Consider the following 25,321-nt stretch of genomic DNA (forward strand, 5'->3'; position numbering starts at 1 on the left):
ATGCCGTGGGTGAAAGGGGATATTCCTTTAGTTAATTCAAGCCAATCTCTAGGGGTGGCTTTGACGTGGAAGGTTAGTGACTTTATAGATAGGGATACGAGAACTTGGAAGGCAGGGAAGGTCAGAGAATGTTTTGATTGGGACTGGGCGAAGAAAATTCTATCGATGGAGCTCCCGCTAGACAACGAGGATGACTTTCTCTATTGGAAATACCATCCATCGGGCAGGTATACGGTTAAAACAGGATACTTCTATCTTTCTAAGGAATTGGGGTCAAACACCACCATTTGCGTGGCAAGGGAGCAGGAATTTATTAAGCTGATCTGGAGAATGAATATACCACCGAAATGGAAGTTGTTTCTATGGAAGTTGTGTCACGATGGCATTGCCGTGAAGGAAAACTTGGCAAAGAGAGGCATGAGTACCGACACAGAATGCGATCGCTGTAGAGAGGGCGAGGAAAATAGTCAACATCTTTTCAGGTATTGTACTCAGGCAAAGGAAGTCTAGGAGATGAGTCCCCTAGATGTTTGCCCTGACTCACTGGGGTCTATTTCTCTAAAGGAATGGATCCATCACTATATCCTGCTTTATTATAGCGAGGATGGGAAACAAGGAGGTCGTTGGGTGAGTTTTATTGCAACTCTTTGGGGCTTGTGGAAGGCTAGGAATGCTAGATGTTTCAGAAATGTGGTTGGAACGAGTAGCCAGGTGAAAGATTTTATAGATGCTACAATTCAGGACCATGAACATTTCACCTATCGAGCTGGTATTTTATCGAAGGAAGAGGCGAATGGTAGGGATGATCCTACCCTACCCCCGGGGTTTATCTGTGTCCAGTTGGGGAAAGAGAGGACAGGGTTTGATGATTTCAGAGTAGAAGTCGACGGCTCATGGGACAGGACAACCACGGGGGCAGGAATAGGCTGGGCGGTTAAGGACAATGGTAGTGGTGGAGAGGTGGGTGAGGGAGGTAAGCACGGTGTGGCAACTTTTGCTTTACAGTGTGAAGCTTGGGCTTGCTTGGAAGCTCTGAGATGGACTCGCTCTACGGGAAGGAATGGGATCCTGATTTTAACTGATTCTTTATCCCTTTTGAATATTTTACAGGGTAATAGATGCAAAGAGGTCTCGATCACCTGGTGCCTCAAGGGTTTAAAAGAGGTAGGTGCTTCGTTCCAAAGATGCACAATCCTAAAAGTACAGAGAGATCAGGTTCAAAGGGCGAATGACATTGCTAGACAATGTCGGGTTAATGTTATGAATCTAGTGTAATTTTGTTTCCCTTTGCTCTTGTCAAAAAAAAAAAAATACTATTATATTACATATTAAATTATTTATATCGACTTAAAATTAGGGATAATGGCAGGCGGGTATAAAAATGTGAGTCTCGCACCGTACCCGCCCTAGTTGGAGCGAGTGTGGGTCCAACTTTGGCAGGTAAGTAGGCGGGTATGGGTACAAAAGTCATACCTAGTGTGGGTAGCGGGTAAGCGGTGGATTTGATGTCATATCCGCCTATTACCCGCCAGTTACCTGCCTACTTGCCCAGTTACCTACCAACTTATTACTACCACTAAGTTTTATGTAATTCTTTTTGTATTTGTAATGATGAAAGACTAATTTTATACAAATTAAGTCCTTACTTGTATAATATATTATTAAATTATGTATCTACAACAATTTAAAGATAGCATAATGACAGGTTTTCTAGTATACATGGAGAATACATTAGTCCAAATATATATGTATGATTTATTCTAAATATGTGGTCAGTTAGTATGTATAAGTGTATAAATTTATTACGAATTTGATTAAATTGTACAAAATATTACATCAAAGCTTCATTTGGCTACATTCCATTATATTTAAGTAAGATATTAATTATAAAAAAATATAAGTTTGAAAATTGCACAACTCTTACTTAAATTACATTATCATGAGATCAATTAGTGATTATTAGTAAGACTAAAAAGATTTGTTAAATTGCATGTTAATATAATGTAATAAATTTGGGAACTACCATAAATAATATTATGTAATTAGGCGGAAAAATTTTCATTGTAAGAGCGACACGTGTCAAGTTTTAGGTTGAACGCCTTCTGTTTTAGTTTAATTATAATAGATAGATAGATAGATTGCAATATCACAATAAAATATTTAAGTTTACAGGTATAATGAATTGGAATATCACACAATAATACTTGTATACATTTAGTTATATATGCTAGCATATACATTATTAACTATTAGTTTTATAAGATCACTATTCGGAATATTTATAATTTATATACATCTCAAATGCCTTATATTTTGTTAAATAAAATCTGTAATATCATTTTATATGATATAAAATATTTGTATTGTTTATACTACCATATTTAGTTATATAAGATAGCCTTTTTTATATTATTTACTATTAATTTAATGACATCGATTAGTGATTATAGTAACTAAAAATATTCTTCTAGATTGCATATTAATATACTGTAATAAACTTTAGAATTACCATGAATAGTATTATGTAATTAGGCGGAAATTTTTTTATGGTAAGAGCAACATGTGTCAAGTTTTAAATTGAGCGTCCTCTGTTTTAGTATATATACGGTGAATCCCGTGCAATGCACGGTTGTTAAATATTTTTGAAAATAATATTATAAAAATTATATAAATAGAATGACTTGAGTATTAAAAATATGGTGTATAACTGTAGATTAAAAATAAAAAGAAACAAGAGAAAATATTTAAATTACATGTAACAGTTCTAATGGACAATTTAATATTTTTGGAAAGGAATTATATTTTATATAAAACAAATGTCATAATTTAGATACATTGATTTTCCCTAAGTAACAATGATTTATTTTAAGAAGGTACTTTTGGAGGGAAATTTTTTATTGCAATATTAACAAGTGTCTTTTTTTATTCGCTTTTAGTCGTATGTAATTGATATATAGATAGATAGAAGATTTTTGGGGTGAAATGAGACTTACGGGCTAGGGCGAAAGTATAATCAAATTTCCTTGGTTTAATTTCTACCATATTCGCATTGACTGGATCAATAATATATCGTTCCAACTTCAAACTATCCCTTGCTCTACTTTGACAATTGTTTTATACGATTTGGACTATTTTCAGAGACGTTATAAAGACTTGTTAATGCTAAGAGTGGATTCATTTTTATCACCTTGATTTTCACTTTTTAAAAACAATTTAGGCACTATTAGTCTATTATTATGATTATGCATTTTATGAGCTTAATTATTGGGCCTAGATGATGCCCCGGATTATTATATATAATACAATAATTGTGCATGACATTCATGATGCAATCTTTTTTTTTTTTTTTTGGACAAAAACCGAGCATAGCAATTTTATTAATCAACCAAATGGTTCAAATCATCAATTACAAATTTAGATATACCAATAGGAACCTCTTCCATCCAAACTCTAAGCTCGTACAAAAAAATACTTAATTTTGCTAGCTCGTGTGCAACCCGGTTACCATTCCTCTGAGAAAGAACATGCTTGGCAGCGGAGAGCGAGTTGTAGTATAGCATTGACAATTAGGCCAAACGCTGTAGGAGGAGCCATTCCTTTCGATAGGTGGTTGTGTAACTTCAAGCAGTCCGTTTCCAAACACACCACTCTAAAACCCGAGTCTAGAGTAATTGCCAAAGCATGGCTCATTGCTAAGGTTTCAGCAACATCAGCCTTAAACTTTCCACTCAACCTTAAGCATGTCGAGAGCACAGCATCACCTACAGCCTTATGAATGATGTCACCCACATCTCTTCTCCTTCCTTCAAGCACCCAAGCGTTTCTTCTCGGCCAAACCCCCCATAGGATACTCCAAAATAAGTTCCACCATGAGGGATCTTTGTGTCTTTTACGGATAGAACAGCACAAGTCCCTAAAAGAATCACCATCATCACTATCCACCGCCAACCTTAAAGGAGAAAGAACCAGCATATGAAGAATACTCTCAACCGCATTACCACACATAGGGCAGGTTGTATCAAGATGCATAGCACGTTGAGCCAAACTGAGACGTGCAGCCACAGCTCCCTTCATAGCACGCCACCCAAAAAATTTAAATTTGGGAGGGACCTCAGCATCCCAAACAATCGACCAATCAAATTTGCAACCCACACTCGATGTTAGAAACGGAACTGTGAGAACAAAAATAATAAGAACAATATTACCGGGAATAAGACTGAGTTGCAGACTATGTCGCTCTCTTTAGAACATTCACGGTACTGCCTCTAATTTGTGCAAGCAGATCGATCCACAACCGGATGTCCCCAAGGATAAAACAGCCTCTCAAGAGTATAATGTACCGATGGATTTGCACTGAACCACCGGGCAACCAAACACCAAAATTAAAGAAAAACTGCTCGATCGAATTTTTTTTTTTAATACAGAAGAGAATAACATTTTTAATGTGTATAAAATCGGTGAGCAAAGTGTTCTTTTATAGCCGAAAACTGAACGTTGCAATTAAACCGTTTGATCCTTAATTAAAACGGGTAGAAAACGGTTACCATAATAATGGGCAGAAACGGTTACCATAAAATTAATTAACCTAAGTAATGGGAATTAAAACGGTAGTGGGTTTGAAATAGTCAAACCGGTTAGAATAAATCAAGGCATTAATTACATAACTAAACCTTGTTCAAAAATCTAAAATCTGTTTTGATCATCCGACCCGACCCAACCTAACCCAGCCCAGCCCGGCCCGACTCGATTTGGCGCGCGCGTGTGTGTTGGGTTGGCTCGGTAGGTAAGTCTTCCCTCTCCACAAAATGTGGGTAGCCCTTGGGCCACACTCAAGTATACCACACTCTACATTATAAAAAAGGAAAAACTTTCATTTCCCACCAATGTGGGACTTTGTAATTTTCACAACATTCACACCCACAATACACTTTGTTTCAACAATCCCCCATTCGAATTTTTTGAAAACATTTTTCGAGCACAATCCTTACACATATAGGTTGTGCATAAACAAAAGTGTTTTTCAATTTGAACTTCTGCGTAGTGAATACGATTCAGAGTTAACAAGGGTAACTCGAAGTTTTGAACTTTAATTATCTCTGACAACGTACCACGCACGACCTACCACTACTAGAAATAGGCTTATTTCCGAGGGAAGTGTTCTGACGGAATTTAATTCCCTCGGAAAATTCAAAAATTCCGGCGGAAATTGCAGCTGTAGGAAAAATCCGTCGGAAATGTTCCATACCGACGAAATATTCCCTCGAAAACGTTCTGACGGATTGTATTTCCCTCGGAATATTCTGGTTTCGACGGAATATTCCCTCGGAAAATTCAGGTTCTGACGGAAAATTTCGTCGGAACCTGAATTTTCCGAGGGAATAATTTCCGTCGGAAGCGTAGAACAATTAAAAAAAAACCACGATTTTTACAGAACACAACGACAAAAAAAAACGCAGAGAGAGAAAGGGAGAGCGAGACAGAGGAAGAGGAAGAGAGAGAAAGGGAGAAGGAGAAAGAGGAAGAGAGAGGGCCACGCAGACCGCCGCCTACCGCCCCTCCGCAGCTGCACCGCCGCCGGTAAGTGGTTAATTTTTTTTTTCTTTTTTTCCGGAAAACCCTAACCACCACCATGTCACCTAGGGATTATCGGAGTTGTTACTAACAACCACCAACCCCAAAGCCTCACTCGCGGCCGGTCTGCAACCACAACGGCCACCAGCAGGTAGTGTCCGATTTTCCTATTTTTTTTTTTAATAAAAGTTTACATCTATCAATATTCATTTTTTTATACAAAATGCAAGCATAAATTTAAAAGCTAAAATTATAAATATAGTTTATACTTTTTTTTTGTTTATATTTTGTTTGTAATTTGAATATTTGTAGGATTTGTAGATTGAATTGGTTCTTTGGCAATAACATCTTCAGATCTACAGGTTAGAGAGTATTTTAAAGCTAAATTTATAAATTTAGTTTATACTTGGCATGTTAGATCCTAATGGTGTGTAGATATATGTTAGTTTATTATTGTTTTTAGTTTTTGTATTTACAATTTGTTGTATTTATATTTTACTTTGTTGAAATATTTGAAATGAATGTGTTAATGTTATGATATGTTAGATTAGTTTAGTTTATTTAAGTTTAGTTTTTAATTATTGTATTATAACATGTTAGTTTAGTTTGGTTTAGTTTAGGGTAATTTAATATGTTAGTTTAGTCTATTTTAGTTTAGTTTAGTTTAGTTTAGTTTATTTTAATTTAGTTTAGTTTAGTTTAGTTTAGTTAAACTTGGTTTAGTTTTGTTTAATAAAGTGTATGCTAGTGTATTTAGTTTAATATTTTTGTTTGATATAATGTTTAATATAATATTTAATAAGCGTTCTTATTTATTTGCTTAGTTTAGTTTAATTATGATATATCTCTGGTTAGTAAAATGCATGTGTCCTTCACTTTATATATATATATATATATAAAATAAATGAATCATTTGCATAACCATATGCCTAGATACCCGTTCAAGGCATACACATTAGGAGTATGTCTTGAATAGTCCCCGGTTGGGACTGTCCTTGTACGCTTATTCTCACTTAGGTGGTGAATGTAAGCCTTGTTTTTTATTCTAGGGAAAATACTGCCTTTTCATGCATTTCTCTACCGTGTTCTCTGGGTACATATGTAGGTGTGTTTAATCGCCTACATCGTGTACTTGGAGAACTGTAGGGAAATGCTGGCGGATTTTCCAAAGAATTGAAAACCTTGGTTACATTCGCTAGTGAGAATAAACGTACAAGGATGGGTTGGGTTGGAGTGATAAGGACCCTTTTGAAGCATTTCAAATCTCATTTGCATTTCCATAACGCTTTGGTGGATAATGATTGCGAAATACGGTTTATGACTAATGTGATTGTACATATGCGTGAGCCGTGTAGAAGCTGTAATCATGAAACGAAGAGAACGTAGGTGGGTGTATGAAAGGATGGTTGGGCAAATTATTAATCCTGAGTTCGTGAAAGGGGTAGATGAATTCATTCAGTACGTCACAGATCATCCCGAGAGTAGTAACCTGAATGAAGTTAGGTGTCCATGTGTTAAATGTAAGAACAAACGCCTTTGGGATGCGGATACGGTTAAAATTCATTTGTATGGCAAGGGTTTCACACCTAACTACTATGAGTGGATGTGTCACAGGGAAGGGTATCCGGGAGTTCCCGAACGGCGGTTCAATGAATAACTTGACATGGTTTTGGATGCTTTTGGTCATAGTCAAGATCACGGGCACTCCGAGGAGGCTAGTGTTTCATCAGAGGAGGAGCCTAATGCAACTGCTAAGCATTTTTTGGATTTGTTGAAGGCTTCTGAAAGGCCATTATACGAAGGGAGTTCTTTGTCTGTGTTAGAGATGGCCGCTAGAATCACTAGTCTAAAATGTGAGTATAATTTGCCTCACAGATGTGTCGATGGGTTTGCTTCTTTGCTAAGTGAGGCGATTCCGAACAACAGCCATATGGCCGACACTTTCTATGAGGTGAAGAAGATTGTCAAGGGGTTGGAACTGTCCCATCAAAAGATTCATGCATGCCCGAAAGGGTGTATGTTGTTTTGGAAGGATGATGCTCAGTTGTCTGCATGCAGGGTGTGTGGCAGCGACCGATACAAGCAGACTTCCAAAGGTAGCCTAGTGCCTTTGAATGTTCTTTTTTATTTCTCGATCACACCCAGGTTGCAAAGACTGTTTACAACGAAGAACATTTCGGAGGAAATGACATGGCATTCGAAAAATCCCCGAGTTCAAGGCACAATGGCACACCCTAGTGACAGTGCAGCTTGGAAACACCTCGATTGTCGGTTTCCTGAGTTTGCTTCCGAGCCTCGTAATGTGAGACTTGGCTTGTGTACAGATGGTTTTGCTCCTCATGGTAAATTTGGGGGACAATATTCTTGTTGGCCTGTCATTTTGACCCCTTATAACTTGCCTCCTTCAATGTGCATGAAAAGACAATTCATGCTCCTTTCGTTACTTGTTCCCGGTCCTAAAAACCCTAAGGGCAACTTGGATGTTTACATGCAACCGTTGATAGAGGAGTTGAAACTGTTGTGGGAAGTTGGTGCGACAACTTATGATATTTCGAAGAAACATAATTTCAATCTTTGAGCAGCCATCCTATGGACCATTAGTGACTTCTCGGCTTATGGCATGTTGTCTGGTTGGGCCACAACTGGTAAGAAAGCTTATCTACATTGCATGGAGAAGAGCAAAGCATTTTGGCTCGAACATGGTGGTAAAGTTACTTGGTTTGATTGCCACCGGCAATTCCTTCCGACAGATCACCCTTTTCAGAACAGTAAAACTGCATTCTGTAAAAACAAAGTAGAGAAAGGTGCTCTTCCACACATCATGTCAGGAGAGGAGCTGTGGGAATGTGTGAAGGACCTCCCGAAGGCTGCAGATGGACCCGATTCAATTAAAAGGCTGAAAAATGAAAAGAAGGGGTGGTTCAAGCAAAGCACCTTGTGGGAGCTCCCATATTGGAAGATCTCCTCATTCGTCACAACTTAGATGTCATGCACATTGAGAAGAACTTCTTCGATCAGTTAATTCACACTGTAATGGATGTGAAAAAGCATACGTGTGACACGCCATCTGCTTGGAATGACATTGCCAGATATTGTAAACGTCCCCAGCTTCATCTTCAAGAAAATGATAGAGGAAAAGAGGTCATGCCAAAGGCTCCATTCGCTCTTGACAAGGCTAAGAGAAAAGTTTTGTGTGAGTGGGTTAAGCAGCTGCGGTTCCCTGATGGTTACGCCTCCAATTTGAGCAGATGCATAGATTTGCAAGCGTGTAAGCTCCATGGAATGAAAAGCCATGACTGTCACGTGTTCATGGAGAGGATGTTGCCCACAGCTTTGAGGGAATTGCTCCCTGGCCATATTTGGAATGCAATTACAGAGATCAGCAAATTCTTCTGCGACTTGTGTTGCTATACAACATCAGTTAGTGACATGGACCGATTGGAGAAAAACATACCTGAGATCTTCTGCAAGCTTGAGAAGATCTTCCCTCCTGCATTCTTTAACTCCATGGAGCATTTGCCAATACATTTGCCGTATGAGGGGAAGTTATGTGGTCCTGTACAATACAGATGGATGTATCCCTTCGAAAGGTAAATCAAATACCCGTATTTCACATCCTTTGTTTTACATCCTAATCACTTGTTCATACAGTTACATAACAACTGTAATTGCAGGTTCCTCAATCATTTGAAACGGAAAATTGGGAACAAGGCTCGAGTTGAAGGGTCCATATGCAATGCTTATCTCACTGAAGAGATAGCAAACTTCTGCTCCAATTACTTTCATTCGACAGCTGACACTAAAACTCGAGATCTTGGTCGAAATGTGAATGCCGACGTTGAGTCCACATTGGACGACGCTGAAATACCAGAGTAGAACTCGGTTCTTAGATGACAAAGAACTCGAGTGTGCACATTTGTTCGTGTTACGAAACACCGGCATTCTTGGCAAATACAAAAGGTATATTAGGCCCAAGTATTCAGTGTATTCGTATTTACGATCATTTACAATGATGACTTTGTAGATTTACATTGTGTGTTTGGCCTAGTAGGAAGTTTGAGGACTACATTCTTAGTACTCGACCTTTCCTGCGTAGAGAAGTCATGGAGAACTTCGAAGCTGAATTTTCTAATTGGTTTCATCACAAGGTGATATACGCGGTGTAACCGTGAAATAAGTCTGTATTTTACATCTTGCGGCATTTCAATTCATTGAATTCAGGAACCGTGATATTGATATTCAACCACTTTATAGGTGGTCGAAGAGAAGCCAAATTCGGATGTCCTGCGAACGTTGTGCATGCGTCCCTTCAGGCGAGTTTGTACTTGGGGCCAAATTTTTGTAGGTGGATTTAATTTCCACACACATGCCCATGGCAAGCACAAATCCACCATGAATTATGGTGTGTGTGTATCAAGTGAGGATGGCGGAGAGTACTTCGGCATTTTAGACGACATAATTGAACTTGTCTACACAGGACCCAAGAGACAGTACAAGACAATTTTGTTTAAGTGCAATTGGATAGATTGTGGTAGGGGAATGAACATACATGAACAATACAGGCTAATCGAAGTAAATCATACTAAGAAATACCCCAAATATGATCCATTTGTCTTATCTTACCAAGTGTCTCAAGTGTACTACGCATCATACCCTAGCCTGAAACGGGACCGTGTTCAATGGTGGTCTGTGTTTAAAACACAAGCACGGTCAGTGGTTGATGCTCCGGTGGACTTAGAGTTTCTGCAATCACCATCCCCAACATTACATGCAACGCTTTGCCCACCGAATGACATTCCGGACTACGCCAGGGATAATGATGATGAAGATGATGACGATGGCTTTGTGATCTCAAGCGATGAAGACGATGAATCTAGTATCGACTCTAGTGATAGTGACAATGATGATGACATCGATGTAGTATTAGATGATAGTAGTGATGACTCTAGTAGTGAAATTAGTGATGAGAGTACTGAGTAGGAGAATATGTTAATCTCCTTTAAAAGTATGCTTCTTATTGTAAAATCAAAATATTAATTAGGCTTATGTAAAACTTTTTAGTGTTTGTATAAAAGCCATATTACGTTGCACTGCACTTGTTATTTATAATATCTTGTTATTTTACTAACATCTGATTCAGGTAGTCATGGCGGGTGGAAAAAGAGGGCAATCGTCGAAGAAAGTAAAGGGGAAAGAGAAAATGACCGCCCGCGCCCTTTTCAACGACGATCAGGATGAGGAGATGTTCGATGCGGAGGCAGCCGATTTGGGTGAGGATCAGACGTCCCCATCCACTCCTCCAGAAGGGCCATGGGATGAGTCACAGGATGAGTCACAACTCCTGTGTTTGGACCCTACTACGCTGTGGTACGTACATATCATGATATGGATGATGAGATACAAGGCTTATATTACTATTTTCGAACTTGTTTAACATTGTTGTTTCCCGTTTGTTATAGGTTTGATGATCCTAAGGTTCGGTGTGCGGTATCCGGTACGATTATTGGATACTACCGAGAAGGAACACTGGTGGAACTTGTTCAGCGTATGATATTTTGGGTCTTGGTTAATACATGTTTTAGATATTGTATTGATTTAGTTTTGTGTATAACTTCTGTATTTTATCATTTGCAGGCACAATTCAGATGGGCACCCCAGATGAACGAGCTAGTGAAGCTCACATTTTGGAGGAGGGTAGCAACACGCCTGCGTGACATGTTCCACACCATCACGCACAAGATGAATGGCGCCAAGCCAAGTTGGCTGAGTGAGGAGATCCACAAGGAGATGATGAACATTGTTGCATCGGATCCAACTTACAAGGAGAGGTCGGTGCAAAACAAGAAGAACAGAAGGGGCGGTTCTATGGAAAATCCCGTCCGAGGGACCCACTTTCAGGGTTCGTTGTCAGCGACCCAACATGCAAAAAGGATGGTAAGTTTATTTAAAAAGATCTTATATTAGAAGGCATTTTTGCGTATTTCAATGTAACAAGGGTGTGACTTGTTTAACGTTTATTCCTATTTTTTTGTATCAAAGGCGGCGAAGAACAAGGGCCAGCTGCCAATAGCTCCTGAGCTATTTCTGAAGACACACTTCAAGGAGCTGCCTGGGAAAGGCACAGTGGCAGTAAACCCCACAGCTCAGGAAATTGCGGTAACAAATTCCCTAAACTTAGTTCATTGGTTCATTTTTCATGAATATGGTACTGAAAACTTAGGTACTTGTTGTTTTTTGTGATTTCAAGGTATGTACCCCTTCTATTACCTATAATTGACATGTTTAGAGAAATAAATAGTTCATTTGGTCGAAAATGAAGAAAACGGGCAAAGAATAGGTCATATAGGCCATAGTTGGTTCAATTTCGCTCCAAATGCGTCCCAAACCTTAGGGACTTGTTGTTTTTTGTGATTTCAAGGCATGTACTCCTTAGAATAATCATAATTGACATGTTTAGAGAAAGAAATAGTTCATTTGGTCGAAAATGAAGAAAATGGGCAAAGAATAGGTCATATAGGCCATAGTTGGTTCAATTTCGCTCCAAATGCGTCCCAAACCTTAATGTGTTGTTTTTTCTTGGAATTTCAAGCCCTAGACTCCTAAAAATATGGACATTTGACATGTTTGGATGAGAAATGAGAACATTAGCTAAGAAATAGATAAAATGGGCAACATATAAGTCACTTAGGCCATACTTGGTGTGTTTTTCATCAATATTGCTCCCAAAACTTAATTTGTTGTTTTTTCTTGGCATTTCAAGCCCTATACACCTAAAACTATGGACATTTGACATGTTTGGATGATAAATGAGAACTTTATCTAAGAAATAGAGAAAATGGGCAACATAGAAGTCACTTAGGCCATACTTGGTGCGTTTTTCATCAATATGGCTCCCAAAACTTAATGTGTTGTTTTTTTTTGGCATTTCAAGCCCTAGACACCTAAAAATATGTACATTTGACATGTTTGGATGAGAAATGAGAACATTAGCTAAGAAATAGAGTAAATAGGCAACATAGAAGTCACTTAGGCCATACTCGGTGCGTTTTTCATGAATATTGTACGGAAAACTTAGTTACTTTGTTTTTTTTTGTCAATTCAAGCACTTTAGACCTAAAAATATGCTTAATTGATATGGAATGAGAAAAAAAGAGCTCATTTCCTAAGAAATGAAGTAATTGGGCTAAGTAGAAGTCACCTATGTCATGTTACTTGGTTTATTTTTTCATGAATATGGAACCCAAAGCTTATTTATATAACTTACTAACTCGTTTGTTCCTTTTCATATGTTTATCTTGTAGGAGGCCTACCGAAAGAGGGTTGAGGAGGCTAGCACTCAAAGGACTCAGAAGAGTCCGAATGAGCTGTACTGGGAGACAGTGGGTGGTCGGAACAAAAAAGGACGTGTGAAGGGACTTGGCGGAAGTGCTGACCTTTACTATGGCAGCCAGATGGGTCGACTTTCCACATCTTCCATGCAGTACACACCCTCCCTTGTTTCTCAGATGTAGGATCAGGTGGAAACCAGGGTGCAGGCTCTTCGGGAAGAAATGGAACTCGAGATGGAAGCCCGAGTTCAAGCCTCAGTAAGAGCCCAAAAGGAAGAAATGGAGAAGAGGTTGGAAGAGAGGATGATGAGTCGTTACCACAATGACCCTTGTTCCACCGTGCGACCTCCATTTCGAGATCTCAGGGACGACGACCCGGGTAGTGGTGAGCAGGCCAAGGCACTCCCGCAGTTGCTTAGCTTTAATTAACGTAGTGTTTATTAGTACTAATTTTAGATTACATTACTTGGCTGTACAAATTAGAATTAGTATATATATATAATTATTTTTGCACAAAAACCATTAATTGTATTCTGTCGTTAATATAAGAAGCAGGTTGTGCAGGTATCAAAGGGTAGCAATGTGCCGTAGGAAAATAGTCAAACTCGAAATAGTACCATCGTTATTTCCGTCGCAAAGTTCCTACGGAATTAAAATCCGTCGCAATGGGTATAAGTTTCCGACGGAATTTTCTGTCGGTAGGTTGCGACGGAAATATGTCCGTAGGAAGTTTGCGACGGAAAATTCCATAGGAACGTTGCCTGCTTCCTACGGAAATATCCGTCAGAACGAGCTTAGCTTCCGACGGAATATTCCGTTGAAAGGATATACAGTTCCGACGGAATATTCCGTCGGAATCTGAGAAACTTTTTGATGGATTACCGTCCGTCGGAAGCTTGCGACGGACTTCCCATTCAGGTCAAACATAGGCTCCGACAATTTTAAATCCGTCGGAAAATCCGTGAGAATGGTCATTTTCGACGGAAAATCCCTCGGTATTGGCCAAAATTCCTACGAAGTGATTTCCGACAACGGGTTCCGACGGAATTCCGTCGAAAACTGCCTTTTCCGATGGATTTATAAGGTGTTCCAACGGATTTTTTCCGTCGTAAGTGAGGTGTTTTCTAGTAGTGTACTCTTGGTGTTGTTATAGACCCGTGGTATTACGGCCATGCACGTCTATCCTAGTATAGTGAACGCTCTAGAAATGCTGCAACACAATTCATAGGAAGCGGCCTAACTTCCACATTCATGTAGGTGAATCCATTAAGAGTACTCCTGTAGCTAGGTACTCCACACCAAATGGAGTATAGATTTCATTACGAGTTCCTATTAACTCATCCTTGATTGCTTTAGGAATTTATGTCTTTTGAAGATAATCAACTCATATCACTCCATAACTTGTTATTACCCATTGAACCTATTTCATGGGATCTCCAGTCTATAGGTTGGGTTACCATTATGTGTGACTCATTTTAATGGCAATAGTCCCATTTTCTTAGAAGAATCATGGACTTTCTCTCTAGCGAATCCTTTCGTCAAAGGATGAGCCAAATTATTCTCAATGCGTACATGATCCACTCTAACAACTCCGATTGAGAGATATTCTCTTACAGTGTTGTGCTTACGACGTATTTGTCGTCTCTTACCGTTATAGTAACGGTTCTAAACTTTTTCAATAGCCGCGGTACTATCGTAATGGATCAATACAGCCGGTAATGTTTTTTCCCATAAGGGAATCTCACCTAGCAGGTCTCTTAACCAACTTGCTTCTTCACTAGCTGTAGCTAGTGTTATCATCTCTGACTCCATGGTGGACTAAGCCAAAATAGTCTGTTTCTTAGACTTCCAAGATACAAATCCACCGGCTATAGAAAAAATATATCCACTAGTAGCCTTAGAGTCATTTGATAAGGTGTTCCAGTAAGCATCACTATAGCCTTCTAGAATAGCTGGAAACCTTTCATAATCTAACCCTAGGTTCATAGTCCTCTTAAGGTATCTCATGACCCTTTCAATAGCATGCCAATGCTCATTACCAGGACAACTAGTAAAAACCTGCCTAATATCCCACGACATAGGCAATGTCGGGTCTAGTACAATTAGTGGCATACCGAAGGCTGCCAATGACGCTCGCATAATCAGATGGCTTAACGGCATCACCAGTTTTTTTAAATAATTTTACACTTGGATCATAAGGTGTGCTTGTAGGTTTACAGTCAAAGTAACCATATTTCTTTAGAATTTTATCAATGTAATGAGATTGATCCAAAGGATCTCAATTTTCTGTCCTAGCAATCTTAATCCTAAGGATTACATTTGCCTCCCCTAGATCTTTCATGTCAAACTCACCATTCAACAATAACTTTACATTATTCACAGCGTGAATATTCGAGCCAAAAATTGACAAGTCATCCACATACAAATTGTTTAGGTGCTTGTTTGAGACCATAAAGAGATTTATCTAGCTTACATACCAGATGCTCTTTTCCTGGGATGACAAAGCCCTCCGGTTGGTCCATGTAGATTTCTTCTTCCAATTCACCGTTCAAGAATGCAGTCTTTACATCCATCTGATGCACTACAAGATTATAAACAGAAGCAAGAGACATTAGCACTCTAATAGAAGTTACTCTAGTTACAGGTGAATAGGTATCAAAGAAATCAACATTCTCCCTTTGTCTGTAGCCTTTAGCTACCAAACGAGCTTTATACTTATCAACGGTGCCATCAATTTTCAGATTTCGTTTCAGGACCCATTTGCAACCTATTGTCTTGCAACCTGGTGGCAACTCAGTTAGGTGCCAAGTTCGATTAGACTCAAGTGAGTCCATTTCGTCATTTACGGCTTCTTGCCATAAGTATGCATCAACTGAGGCTAAGGCTTCTTAGAGGGTAGATGGATCCTCCTCTACATTGAGAACTTCAAAGTCCGAGCCAAAGTCTTTTGCTACTCTAGCCCGTTTGCTCCTTCTTAGTTCGGGTTCAGCATCCAAGTCTTGTGAATTAGACCTAACTTCAGGAATAATAGAGGAGGACGAACCCCACCCGTCCTCATAAAAATCAGCATCATTAGATTCAATAATTACACGTGCATTTAAATCATAAAATCTATATGCTTTACTGTTAACAGCATATCCAATGAACACACATTCATAAGCTCTTCTAGCTAACTTAACTCTTTTAGGATCAGGAATCCTAACATATGCTAGACAACCCCAAGTTCTAAAATAAGAAATATTAGGTTGTTTGTTACGAAGAATTTCATAGGAGAAACCTTACTCTTAGTCTTTGGAACACGGTTGTAGACATAACAAACGGTAAGAAGGATTTCACCCCACCAATGATCAGCAGCACCAGAATTTAAGGATATAGAAACTACTAACTCAGTAAAAGTTCTATTTTTTCTTTCAGCCTTACCATTCATCTCTAGAGAATGAGAGGCAGATCTTTCATGTATGATACCATGTGAATTATAAAATTCTATAAAAGCATTAGTACCATACTCAGTTCCACGATCACTTCGTAACCTTTTTATCTTCTTATTAAACTGATTCTCAAATTTTGTCACAAACAACTTAAACATTTCAAAAGCATCACTTTTATTTTTCACCAAATAAACACAAGTATAATCATAACAATCATTAATAAAGGTGATAAAATATCGTTGTCCATTTCTGGTCAACTTTCCGTCAAATTCACAAATATCCGAATGAATTAAGTCTAATGGTTCTGAATTCCTCCAAACCGACTTATGAGGTGTTTTCGTAATTTTAGCCTGACTGCAAAATTCACATTTGTCAAAATCATTAAGAGAAATATTAGGAATAAGGCCTAAATTTCTCATATTTTTTATGAGTCTTTTGTTCACATGACAAAGTCTATCATGCCAAACATTAATAGTGGAACACAACATATAAGCAGAAACAGAAATTTTATTAATTTCAACATTCAATTTAAACATACCATCAGTAGCATATCCTTTTCCTACAAACATTCTATTCTTAGTCAAAGTAAACAATCAGAACCTATGGTTTGTGTAAAACCAGCCTTATTAAGAAGAAAACCATAAACTAAATTCTTTCTCATTTCCGAAGTGTGCAATACATCCTTCAGAATGAGAGTCCTGCGAGAAGTAAACTTCAACTCAATATTTCCAATACCAGCAACATTAGTGGAACGGGAATCATCTAACAACACTTTGTTATCATCGGTCTTTTCAGTGTATGTTTTAAACATCCGACGATCATAACAGACCATGGCGTGTAGCACCAGTGTCTACCCACCACCCATCTGATCCACTAATAAGGTTGATCTTAGTAATCATAGCCACAAGGGGCTCTTCAATCATGCTTGCCTGCGTAGGTGCAGGGTTAGGCATGTTCCTACACTTCCGTGCCATATGGCCTGGTTTTCCACACCTGTTTAGGTTAAAAATACCCTAAGACACGTGGCCCTATAAAGGCTTGCCACGTGTCTAGCTTGCAGCGGTCAGCAAAGGCCCAATCCCTTTGCGACACGTGTCATTGTACCCTAATTGAGGTACAGCTCTCCCCTACTATAAATAGTAAGGCAGACCTCATTAATAGGGATCGAATCATTTTCCACCAACCATCAAAACAAAAATCCCCTTGCAAACGCTCTGAAATCGAGAAGCATTTATTGTCTTATTTCCTCATTAAGAAAGAGACTAACTTAATCTTCGGAGGCAGAACACCCCAGCCCCAGCCGGAGTATTCCGTTATTTGTGCAGGTACAGGCAAAGGAAGGAGCATACTAGAAAATTGTAATTCTCCCGTAGGACACATTAAAAACCCCCAAACATCTGGCGCCGTTTGTGGGGAGAGTACTTTCTAGATGACTTCAGAATCGATACTGCAGGGTAAAGGTAGTCAACCTGCTGGTGAGGGTGAGATCCACTCGGACCAAGATACAGCCGATAATCATGAGATTGAGACTTACACAGCTGCCGATGGTTCTTTCAGAACCAAACATACTCGTTCCAAAGACAAAAGGGAACGGGCAGAGCAGCAGGCAGGCCCAAACCATCCCACCAGGGGACCGCTTGGGTTAACTCCTGCTTCAGAAGGGGCCACCCCAGTATCCAGGGATGAACTCATGAACATGATGATGAGTTTTAAAGCGAAGATCAAAGGCCTTCTGGATTATACAGCTGGCCCCCGTAAGGGTCAGGCGGAGGAAAGGTGTCTTGGAAAAAGACGGCCAGAACAGTAAAGGGTAGAGCATCTACCCCGCATCCGAAGTCAACTGTGCCGGTTAGGCCCTTTGATTTCTCGAAGATATACACTCCCATGGATGGAGTCAGAAAACTTGTTCGGCACATACAGCCGGATGGAACAAATAAAGTCTACTCTGATGCTCGGACGCTCATTCAGGATAAAAAGACTCAGGAGCGCTCCGAGTCGGCATCAACGACAACCTTTCGAGACAGCTTCAATGCCACATCAGGGAGGCACTCGAGAACAAACAATGACAGCCAGAGAGCGAGGTTTCCGCTCGATCCGGCTCTCATATGATCCAACCGGCATTGCATGGGACACCATACACGCCTTTTGGATCTCCTTATGCACAGCCAGGTCTTTTCGGGGGGCAGCAGCAGCCGCCTGTTTAGCCTATGGACTGGCAGATCCGGCTGCTCAACCTTGGGGAACAGCCAACGGCGTTTTCCAGAGAAATCACCGAGATGACCCAGCCGGCAAAAATTAAAAACGTGTTGGTAGGTGCCTATGACGGTAACACCAACTCGGAAGATCACCTCATGGCATACACCAACCTGATGTATTTGCAGGGTTTGGATGACGCCTCATGGTGTAGGTGCTTCCCGGCAACGTTGAAAAGGATTGCTCAACGTTGGTTTGGTAACCTCCCAGCCGGATGCATCAACAATTTCAGGACGTTGGCCTACTGGTTTACGTCCAACTTTTCTATGAATATCCTTGCCAAGAAAACAAGCCTTGATCTAGGGGCAATCCAGCAGGGAGATAAGGAAGGGCTCCGGTCATATGTCAGGCGGTTTAACCTGATGAGGATCCAAATCCATGGATTGTCTGATGACGTTGCCTACACTGATTTCTTTAAAGGCTTAAAAGACGGATCAACTTTTAAGTTTGACTTGGTTAGGAAGAGGGTCTCTACTCTTCACGAAGCACTTATGAAGGCGGAGGCTTACATTCAGGCAATGGAATTATGTGCTGTGAAACTTCCAACGGATTACATAAGATCCGAAAAAAAAGAGAATCGGCCTACCCAGTCGGCCAAAAAGGAAGAAAATAAGAGAAAGGGGGTATGGGCAACAGACTCATCCGGACAACCTTTCCAGAAAAGAAAGAGGTCGGATCCGTATGTGCCAAAGTACGAGTTCAACAAGGATTGTGCCTCCATTCTCAAAGAAGTAAAGGACCGGTTGAATCTTGAAAAATCGGCTCCCATGAAGAGTCTTGTAAGCGCCCGGGACAAGAGCAAATATTGCCTTTTTCATGAAGAAATTGGCCATGACACTGAGGGTTGCTTTAGCCTCAGGCGGCTCTTTGACCGGCTTGCTGACGAGGGGGCTCTCAAGTCCTATCTAACCAAGTCAAAGGGTGCTCCCAAACAAGTAAAAGGACCACCCCCAAAGACGCCGGCTACTCAATCGGATACGGATGAGGATACCATCCTGACCATAGCCGGTGGATTTGCGGGAGGTGGGCCTACCATCCGGGGCACAAAGGATAACATTCAGAAACTGGTCAAATCAGTGGATGAGGGCCAGTCGTCTGAATATTCATTTCCGGAAGTTAACATCTCCAAGAAAGATAGAGGAGAGGTCAGGCGGCCTCATGATGACCCCATAGTCATCGAGTGCAAAATCGCCAATCAAATAGTTGGCCGGATCTTGATTGATACCGGGAGCTCATCTGACCTCATAAGCTACCGGTGCTTGGAAAAACTCAAGTACAAGCCCAGTAGCATGCATCCGGCCTCATACCCTCTTGTTGGTTTTGGGGGAGGAGTAGTACATCCGGTGGGCATGATTGATCTACCCATCCGGTTCGGAGAAAAGGGAAAGGGCCGGCACATGGTTGTCAAGTTTCTTGTTGTAGGAGAGCTGACTGCCTACAACTTGATTATTGGCCGCCCAACCCTTAACATCTCAAAAGCAGTCATCATCCCATCCCTAATGTTGATCAAGTTTGAAAGGGATGATGGCACATTCGGTTCCTTGAGTGGGGACCAAAAGATGGCGAGAGAGTGTTACCTCTCGGACATCAAACCAATGCTTGACACATACGGTCAAGAGAAAGAAATAGTTGAACTTGACGTTTGTGATCAAAGCTCACCGACTACTAAGCCAGCCGGTAAAAAGAGGAAGGCGGACCAACTGGCGCCTGTAAATGAGAAGCAATAGCAATCACTGTCAGGGGAGAGGCCAGACGACCTTCGCCCCCAGCCAGCTGGAGAAATAATTGACATTGTCCTTGAAGACAGCCGGCCAGACAGAACCGTCAAGATTGGAACGGTTGCTTTTGAAAGCTTGGGACCTGACTTGCTCCTTTTGCTGAAGGAGTTCAAAGATGTGTTTGCCTTTGAAGTAGAAAAGATGCCGGGTGTAAGTCCAGATCTTGCTGTTCATAAAATCGTTGTGGATCCTAAGAAGAAGCCGGTCAGGCAAAAGAAAAAGAACCATGGCGAGGAAAGGTTCCAGCCGGTCATGCCCTGATGAGTTTTATGGATGCCTACTCCGGCTTCCATCAGATACCCTTGTGGAAGAAAGACCAAGAGAAGACGGTTTTCGTCACAGATTAAGGGCTATACTGCTACACAGTGATGCCGTTTGGGTTGAAGAATGCGCCTGCCACTTTCCAACGAATGATGAACTCGGACTTTTATGATCAGATTGGAAGGAATGTGGAAGCATACATCGATGACATGATAGTCAAGTCAAAGCTATAGGCGGATCATCTAGCCGAAATCCGAGAAACCTTCACCACTCTCAGGCTGCATAAAGTCATGTTAAACCCGAAAAAATGCGTCTTTGGAATTGAGTCTGGAAAGTTTCTCGGATTTTTGATTAATCAGATAGGCATAGAGGCCAATCCGGACAAAGTACAGGCGGTGATTAACATGCAGTCGCCTCGTACCGTCAGGGAGGCTCAAAAGCTTACCGGTTGCCTGGCGGCATTGGGGAGATTCCTCAGCCAGTCAGGTGACAAGTGCTTGTATTTCTTTCAAGCAATCAAAAAGAGGTCAAGGTTTGAATGGGGCGAAGAGGCTGAGGCAACGTTTCAGAGGATGAAGCAACACTTGCGTTCTTTTCCAAGATTAGTGAGTCCCCTACCCCAGGAGGCTCTCTACATGTACTTGGCCGTCTCAAATCAATCCTTAAGTGTCGTTCTCCTTGCTGAGAGAGACGGCAACCAGCTCCCGGTCTACTTTATAAGCCACGTCCTCCGGAATGCTGAACTTCGCTATCCCATGATCGAAAAATTTGGTCTGGCTTTGTTCAAGGCAGTCAAGCGGTTGAAACCTTATTTCCCGGCTCATCCGGTTACCGTCTACACTTACCAACCGCTCAAAAGGCCTATGACAACTTTAGAGTCATCCGGAAGAATGATTAAATGGGCTGTGGAAATTCAAAGTCTAGAAATCACTTTCGAACCCAGGCGGGCAGTGAAGGGTCAGGCGTTTACCAACTTCATTGTTGAAATGACAAAGCCGATACAGCCGGATAAAACTGATCAAGTTTGGAAAGTATATGTAGACGGGAGCTCTACTTTGAATGGTTGTGGGGCAGGCGTAATTTGTCATTCTCCAGAGGGGGACAAATACGAATATGCTCTACGATTCAAATTTCAAGCTTCAAATAATGAAGCTGAGAGGCCCTGCTAGCCGGTATCCGCATGTTTAAGGCAGCCGGGGCAAGGAAAGTTGACGCCTGTTCTGATTCTCAACTCATCGTTAGCCAATACAACGGTGACTATGAGGCAACCCATCCGGTGATGATTAAGTATCTTCAGGCGGTCAAAGAGGAGGCTGGGGCATTTGATGAATTTAATCTAAGTCAAGTACCCAGGTCCGAGAATAATATGGCGGATGCACTATCAAAACTGGCGTCATCCGCCACATGTGATACGCCTAGGTCAGTCTTCTGGGACGTCGTGGAAAAGAAAAGCATTGAACATGAACCCATTGGAGTTCTAGATCGAAGCTCCACTTGGATGGACCCCATCCGGGATTACTTGGTAGACGACACTCTACCGGGTGTCTCATCAGAGGCGGCTGCTCTTAAAAGACGAGCATTAAGCTTCGTAATGCACAAAGGTGAACTCTTCCGGAAGGGTTACCTGCAGCCTCTATTCAAATGTGTAACCCCAGAAAGGGGAAAGGAAATACTGGAAGATCTGCACGCCGGCTTCTGTGGATCGCACATTGGCGGGAAGACCCTTGCCAAAAGATCCAGGCGGCAAGGATACTTTTGGCCCACTCTCGAGGCAGATGCATTAGATCTGGTAAAAAGATGTGACAAGTGCCAGAAGTTTGGTCGGCTGATCAGACAACCGGCCACTGATTTGACAGCTATTCACAACCCTATTCCCTTTGCCAAATGGGGCATGGATATTTTGGGGCCGTACACTCCTGCCCCAGGCGGGAAAAGATACATTTTAGTGGCTGTTGATTACTTCAGTAAGTGGGTTGAGGCCGAGGCGGTAAAGGGCATCAAAACTAAGGATGTCATCTCCTTCATCTGGAGAAATGTCATCACCCGGTTCGGTGTACCTATGTCAATGGTCTTTGACAATGGCCCCCAGTTAGAAATGCCTGTCCTAAAGACTTGGTTGCAAGATCAAGGGATTTCCCATTACTTTGCGTCCGTTGGTCGTCCTCAAGCAAACGGTCAAGTTGAAGCTTTTAACAAGCTCATCTCAGGCGACATAAAGAAAAAGATTGAAAAAGCAGGCGGTCTTTGGGCAGAGGAATTGATTCATGTTCTTTGGTCCATTAGAACTACTGAGAAGGGGTCAACCGGTGAAACTCCATTTCTTATGGCATATGGCACAAAGGCGGTGCTTCCTATTGAATTATATGAGCCAACACTTCGAATCATGTTATATAATGAAGAGGCAAATTGGGAAGCCATGCGCCTGGCTTTGGATACTCTTCCTAAAAGAAGGGGCAACGCCGCCTTGCGTCATGAAATCTACCGTCTGCGACTCACGAGGGCCTACAACAAAAGGGTGCGTAAACGCCCCCTCAAAGTTGGAGATTTTGTTTTACGAAAGCTTGAGGCAACCGGTAGGGCGAACGAACAAGGGAAATTGACCCCAAACTGAGAAGGACCCTACCGGATCTTTGAAGAAGTTAGAAACGACACATACCGCCTAGAAACCTCAGATGGAATGCGACTGCCTCGTACCTGGAATGTAGATAACTTGAAAAAGTACTACTTCTAAGGATTTTGTAATTTTTTGTAAATAGTATTGAAATGTGAAAGCATATAATTTCCATTCATACAACTATATTAGCACCTGTCTAGTGCAAAATCACAGACGGAAGAACACTTGTTAAAAACCACTGCTCCAAAAAGAGCAGTCATCCGGCGACACCCATCCGGGTGAAATCATTGAAGAGAACAGCTCCCTTCCGGGTGGTACATTGTTCTAGCGATCCAATAACTCAAACGGCATTTTCTTAAAAGAAACTTGCAGCCGTTAGAAATGATCCTTCGCATATAGGATTCATCCGGCAAGGACCCAAAAGTGGTCCATCCGGAAAAATGAAAATCCTAGTGGGTTACTGCAACCGGGTATTATCTAAAAGGCACCAAAACGGTTTTACAACCTATCCGGCTGCCAATGAAACGGCTGCCTGTTTACCGTTGGGGTAAACAGTTGGCCATTTCAGGGGCATTTTATTGTACCATCCGGAATAGGAGTAGATCAACCATTGATCACCCATCCGGCTCCCAATGAAACGGCTGCCTGTTTACCGTTGGAGTAAACAATTGGCCATTTTAGGGGCATTTTATTGCACCATTCGGAGTAGGAGTAGATCAACCATTGATCACCCATCCGGCTGCCAATGAAACGGCTACCTGTTTACCGTTGGAGTAAACAGTTAGCCATTTCAGGGGCATATCATGGTACCATCGCTTCATCCGGCAAAAAATAGAACGGTTGATCATGTTAACCGGATGAGTAGTAAAAAATTGTAAAACTTGTAAAAATGCATGAATAAAAACAAAATGCAAATAGTAGAATAGCAAAACCGACTGCGTCGGTTACTAGATTAAAAATTTATATATAGAAATGTTAACCGGACCCCCGTCCGGGAAAGTTACATTCAAAGATACTCGGCTCGCAGGCCGGAAAAGAAGATAGAAAATGTTTATGGTTGTTGCTGTTGAGGTTGTTGTTGTTGTTGAGCTTGCTGCTGTTGAGGCTCCGGCTGCTGAGTTGCATCGACTAGAACTTCGGCTGACTGCTCCACCACTTGCTGATCTTCCACTTGCGCTTCTTGATTAGCCCCATCCGGCTGAATCGCATTGTTGCGCTCAACCCACTCGTCAAAAGCGGGAGGAGGGTTAGTCCTGAGTACCTTTGCCTCATAAACCTCAGAGGCATACTGGTATCGAAGATTCCAGTATTCGTACTCCAAATCCGGATGGATCAGGCTCCAAGCGAGCTTCATACGTTCTTCGCAGTCGGCCTCATTTTCTGCAATCAGGCGGAGTTGTTCCTGTTCCAGCTGTTTCTTATGAGCCGCCTGATTGTTTGCAAGTTCAGTTACCAGCCGGCTGTTGTCCTTCCGGAGATTGACATTTTCCTTGTCAGCATTCTCTAGGGCTTTAAGGTCAGTTTGAAGATTTTTGACCTGGAGCTCAAGCTCATCAACTCTCTTCAAGGCCGCCTCCCTAGCTTCAGCTGCCTTCTTCAGCAGTTCCTCCTGTTGCAACTTCCTTTGTTCAGTTTCCAAGTCATATGAAATGGCATTGAATTGGCAAACGTCAATAAGCTCAGATGCGCGCTTCTGAGCGTCTCTTACCTCCTCCTACTTCTTGCGAAGAGGGACGCTAAGCCCATCAACTCTCAGCAGTGTCTGCAATATCAGCCGGGAAAAGTGTTAGGAAAGATAAAAAACAAAGTACTTGCATCCGGTAAAAAAGATTATTGCTTAAACATAGGCCATCCGGTTTATGTACCTCAGCAAGGAGAGAAGTGATCCAGTCAAGATTGACCGTGTGCACAGCCGGCACAGCTTCTCTCTCAGACCGAGTGATGGTCTTGACCATCCTCTTAGCATACTGCTGGTAGTTTGGACGGCTGGAGGTTGTATCTGCAATCATAGAATCATCTGTAAGGTATTGGGAATATGCCTCGCCAATATCCAGGCGGTGTCCAGAAGAATCCCCGGATTGGCTTGCT

The 25,321-nt window shown here is 41.4% G+C and overlaps 1 protein-coding gene across 1 annotated transcript; it reads left to right on the forward strand.

Moving 5' to 3' along the window:
• Positions 1-1,115, forward strand: LOC110735991. The gene is made up of 3 exons (XM_021916158.1): positions 1-482; positions 600-973; positions 1,111-1,115. Exons 1-3 carry the CDS (start codon positions 1-3, stop codon positions 1,113-1,115), a joined length of 861 nt encoding a protein of 286 aa, XP_021771850.1.
• Positions 1,116-25,321: the final 24,206 nt, after the last annotated feature.

Source organism: Chenopodium quinoa, unplaced genomic scaffold, assembly GCF_001683475.1.
Source record: "Chenopodium quinoa cultivar QQ74 unplaced genomic scaffold, ASM168347v1, whole genome shotgun sequence".
NCBI classification, from domain to species: domain Eukaryota; kingdom Viridiplantae; phylum Streptophyta; class Magnoliopsida; order Caryophyllales; family Amaranthaceae; genus Chenopodium; species Chenopodium quinoa.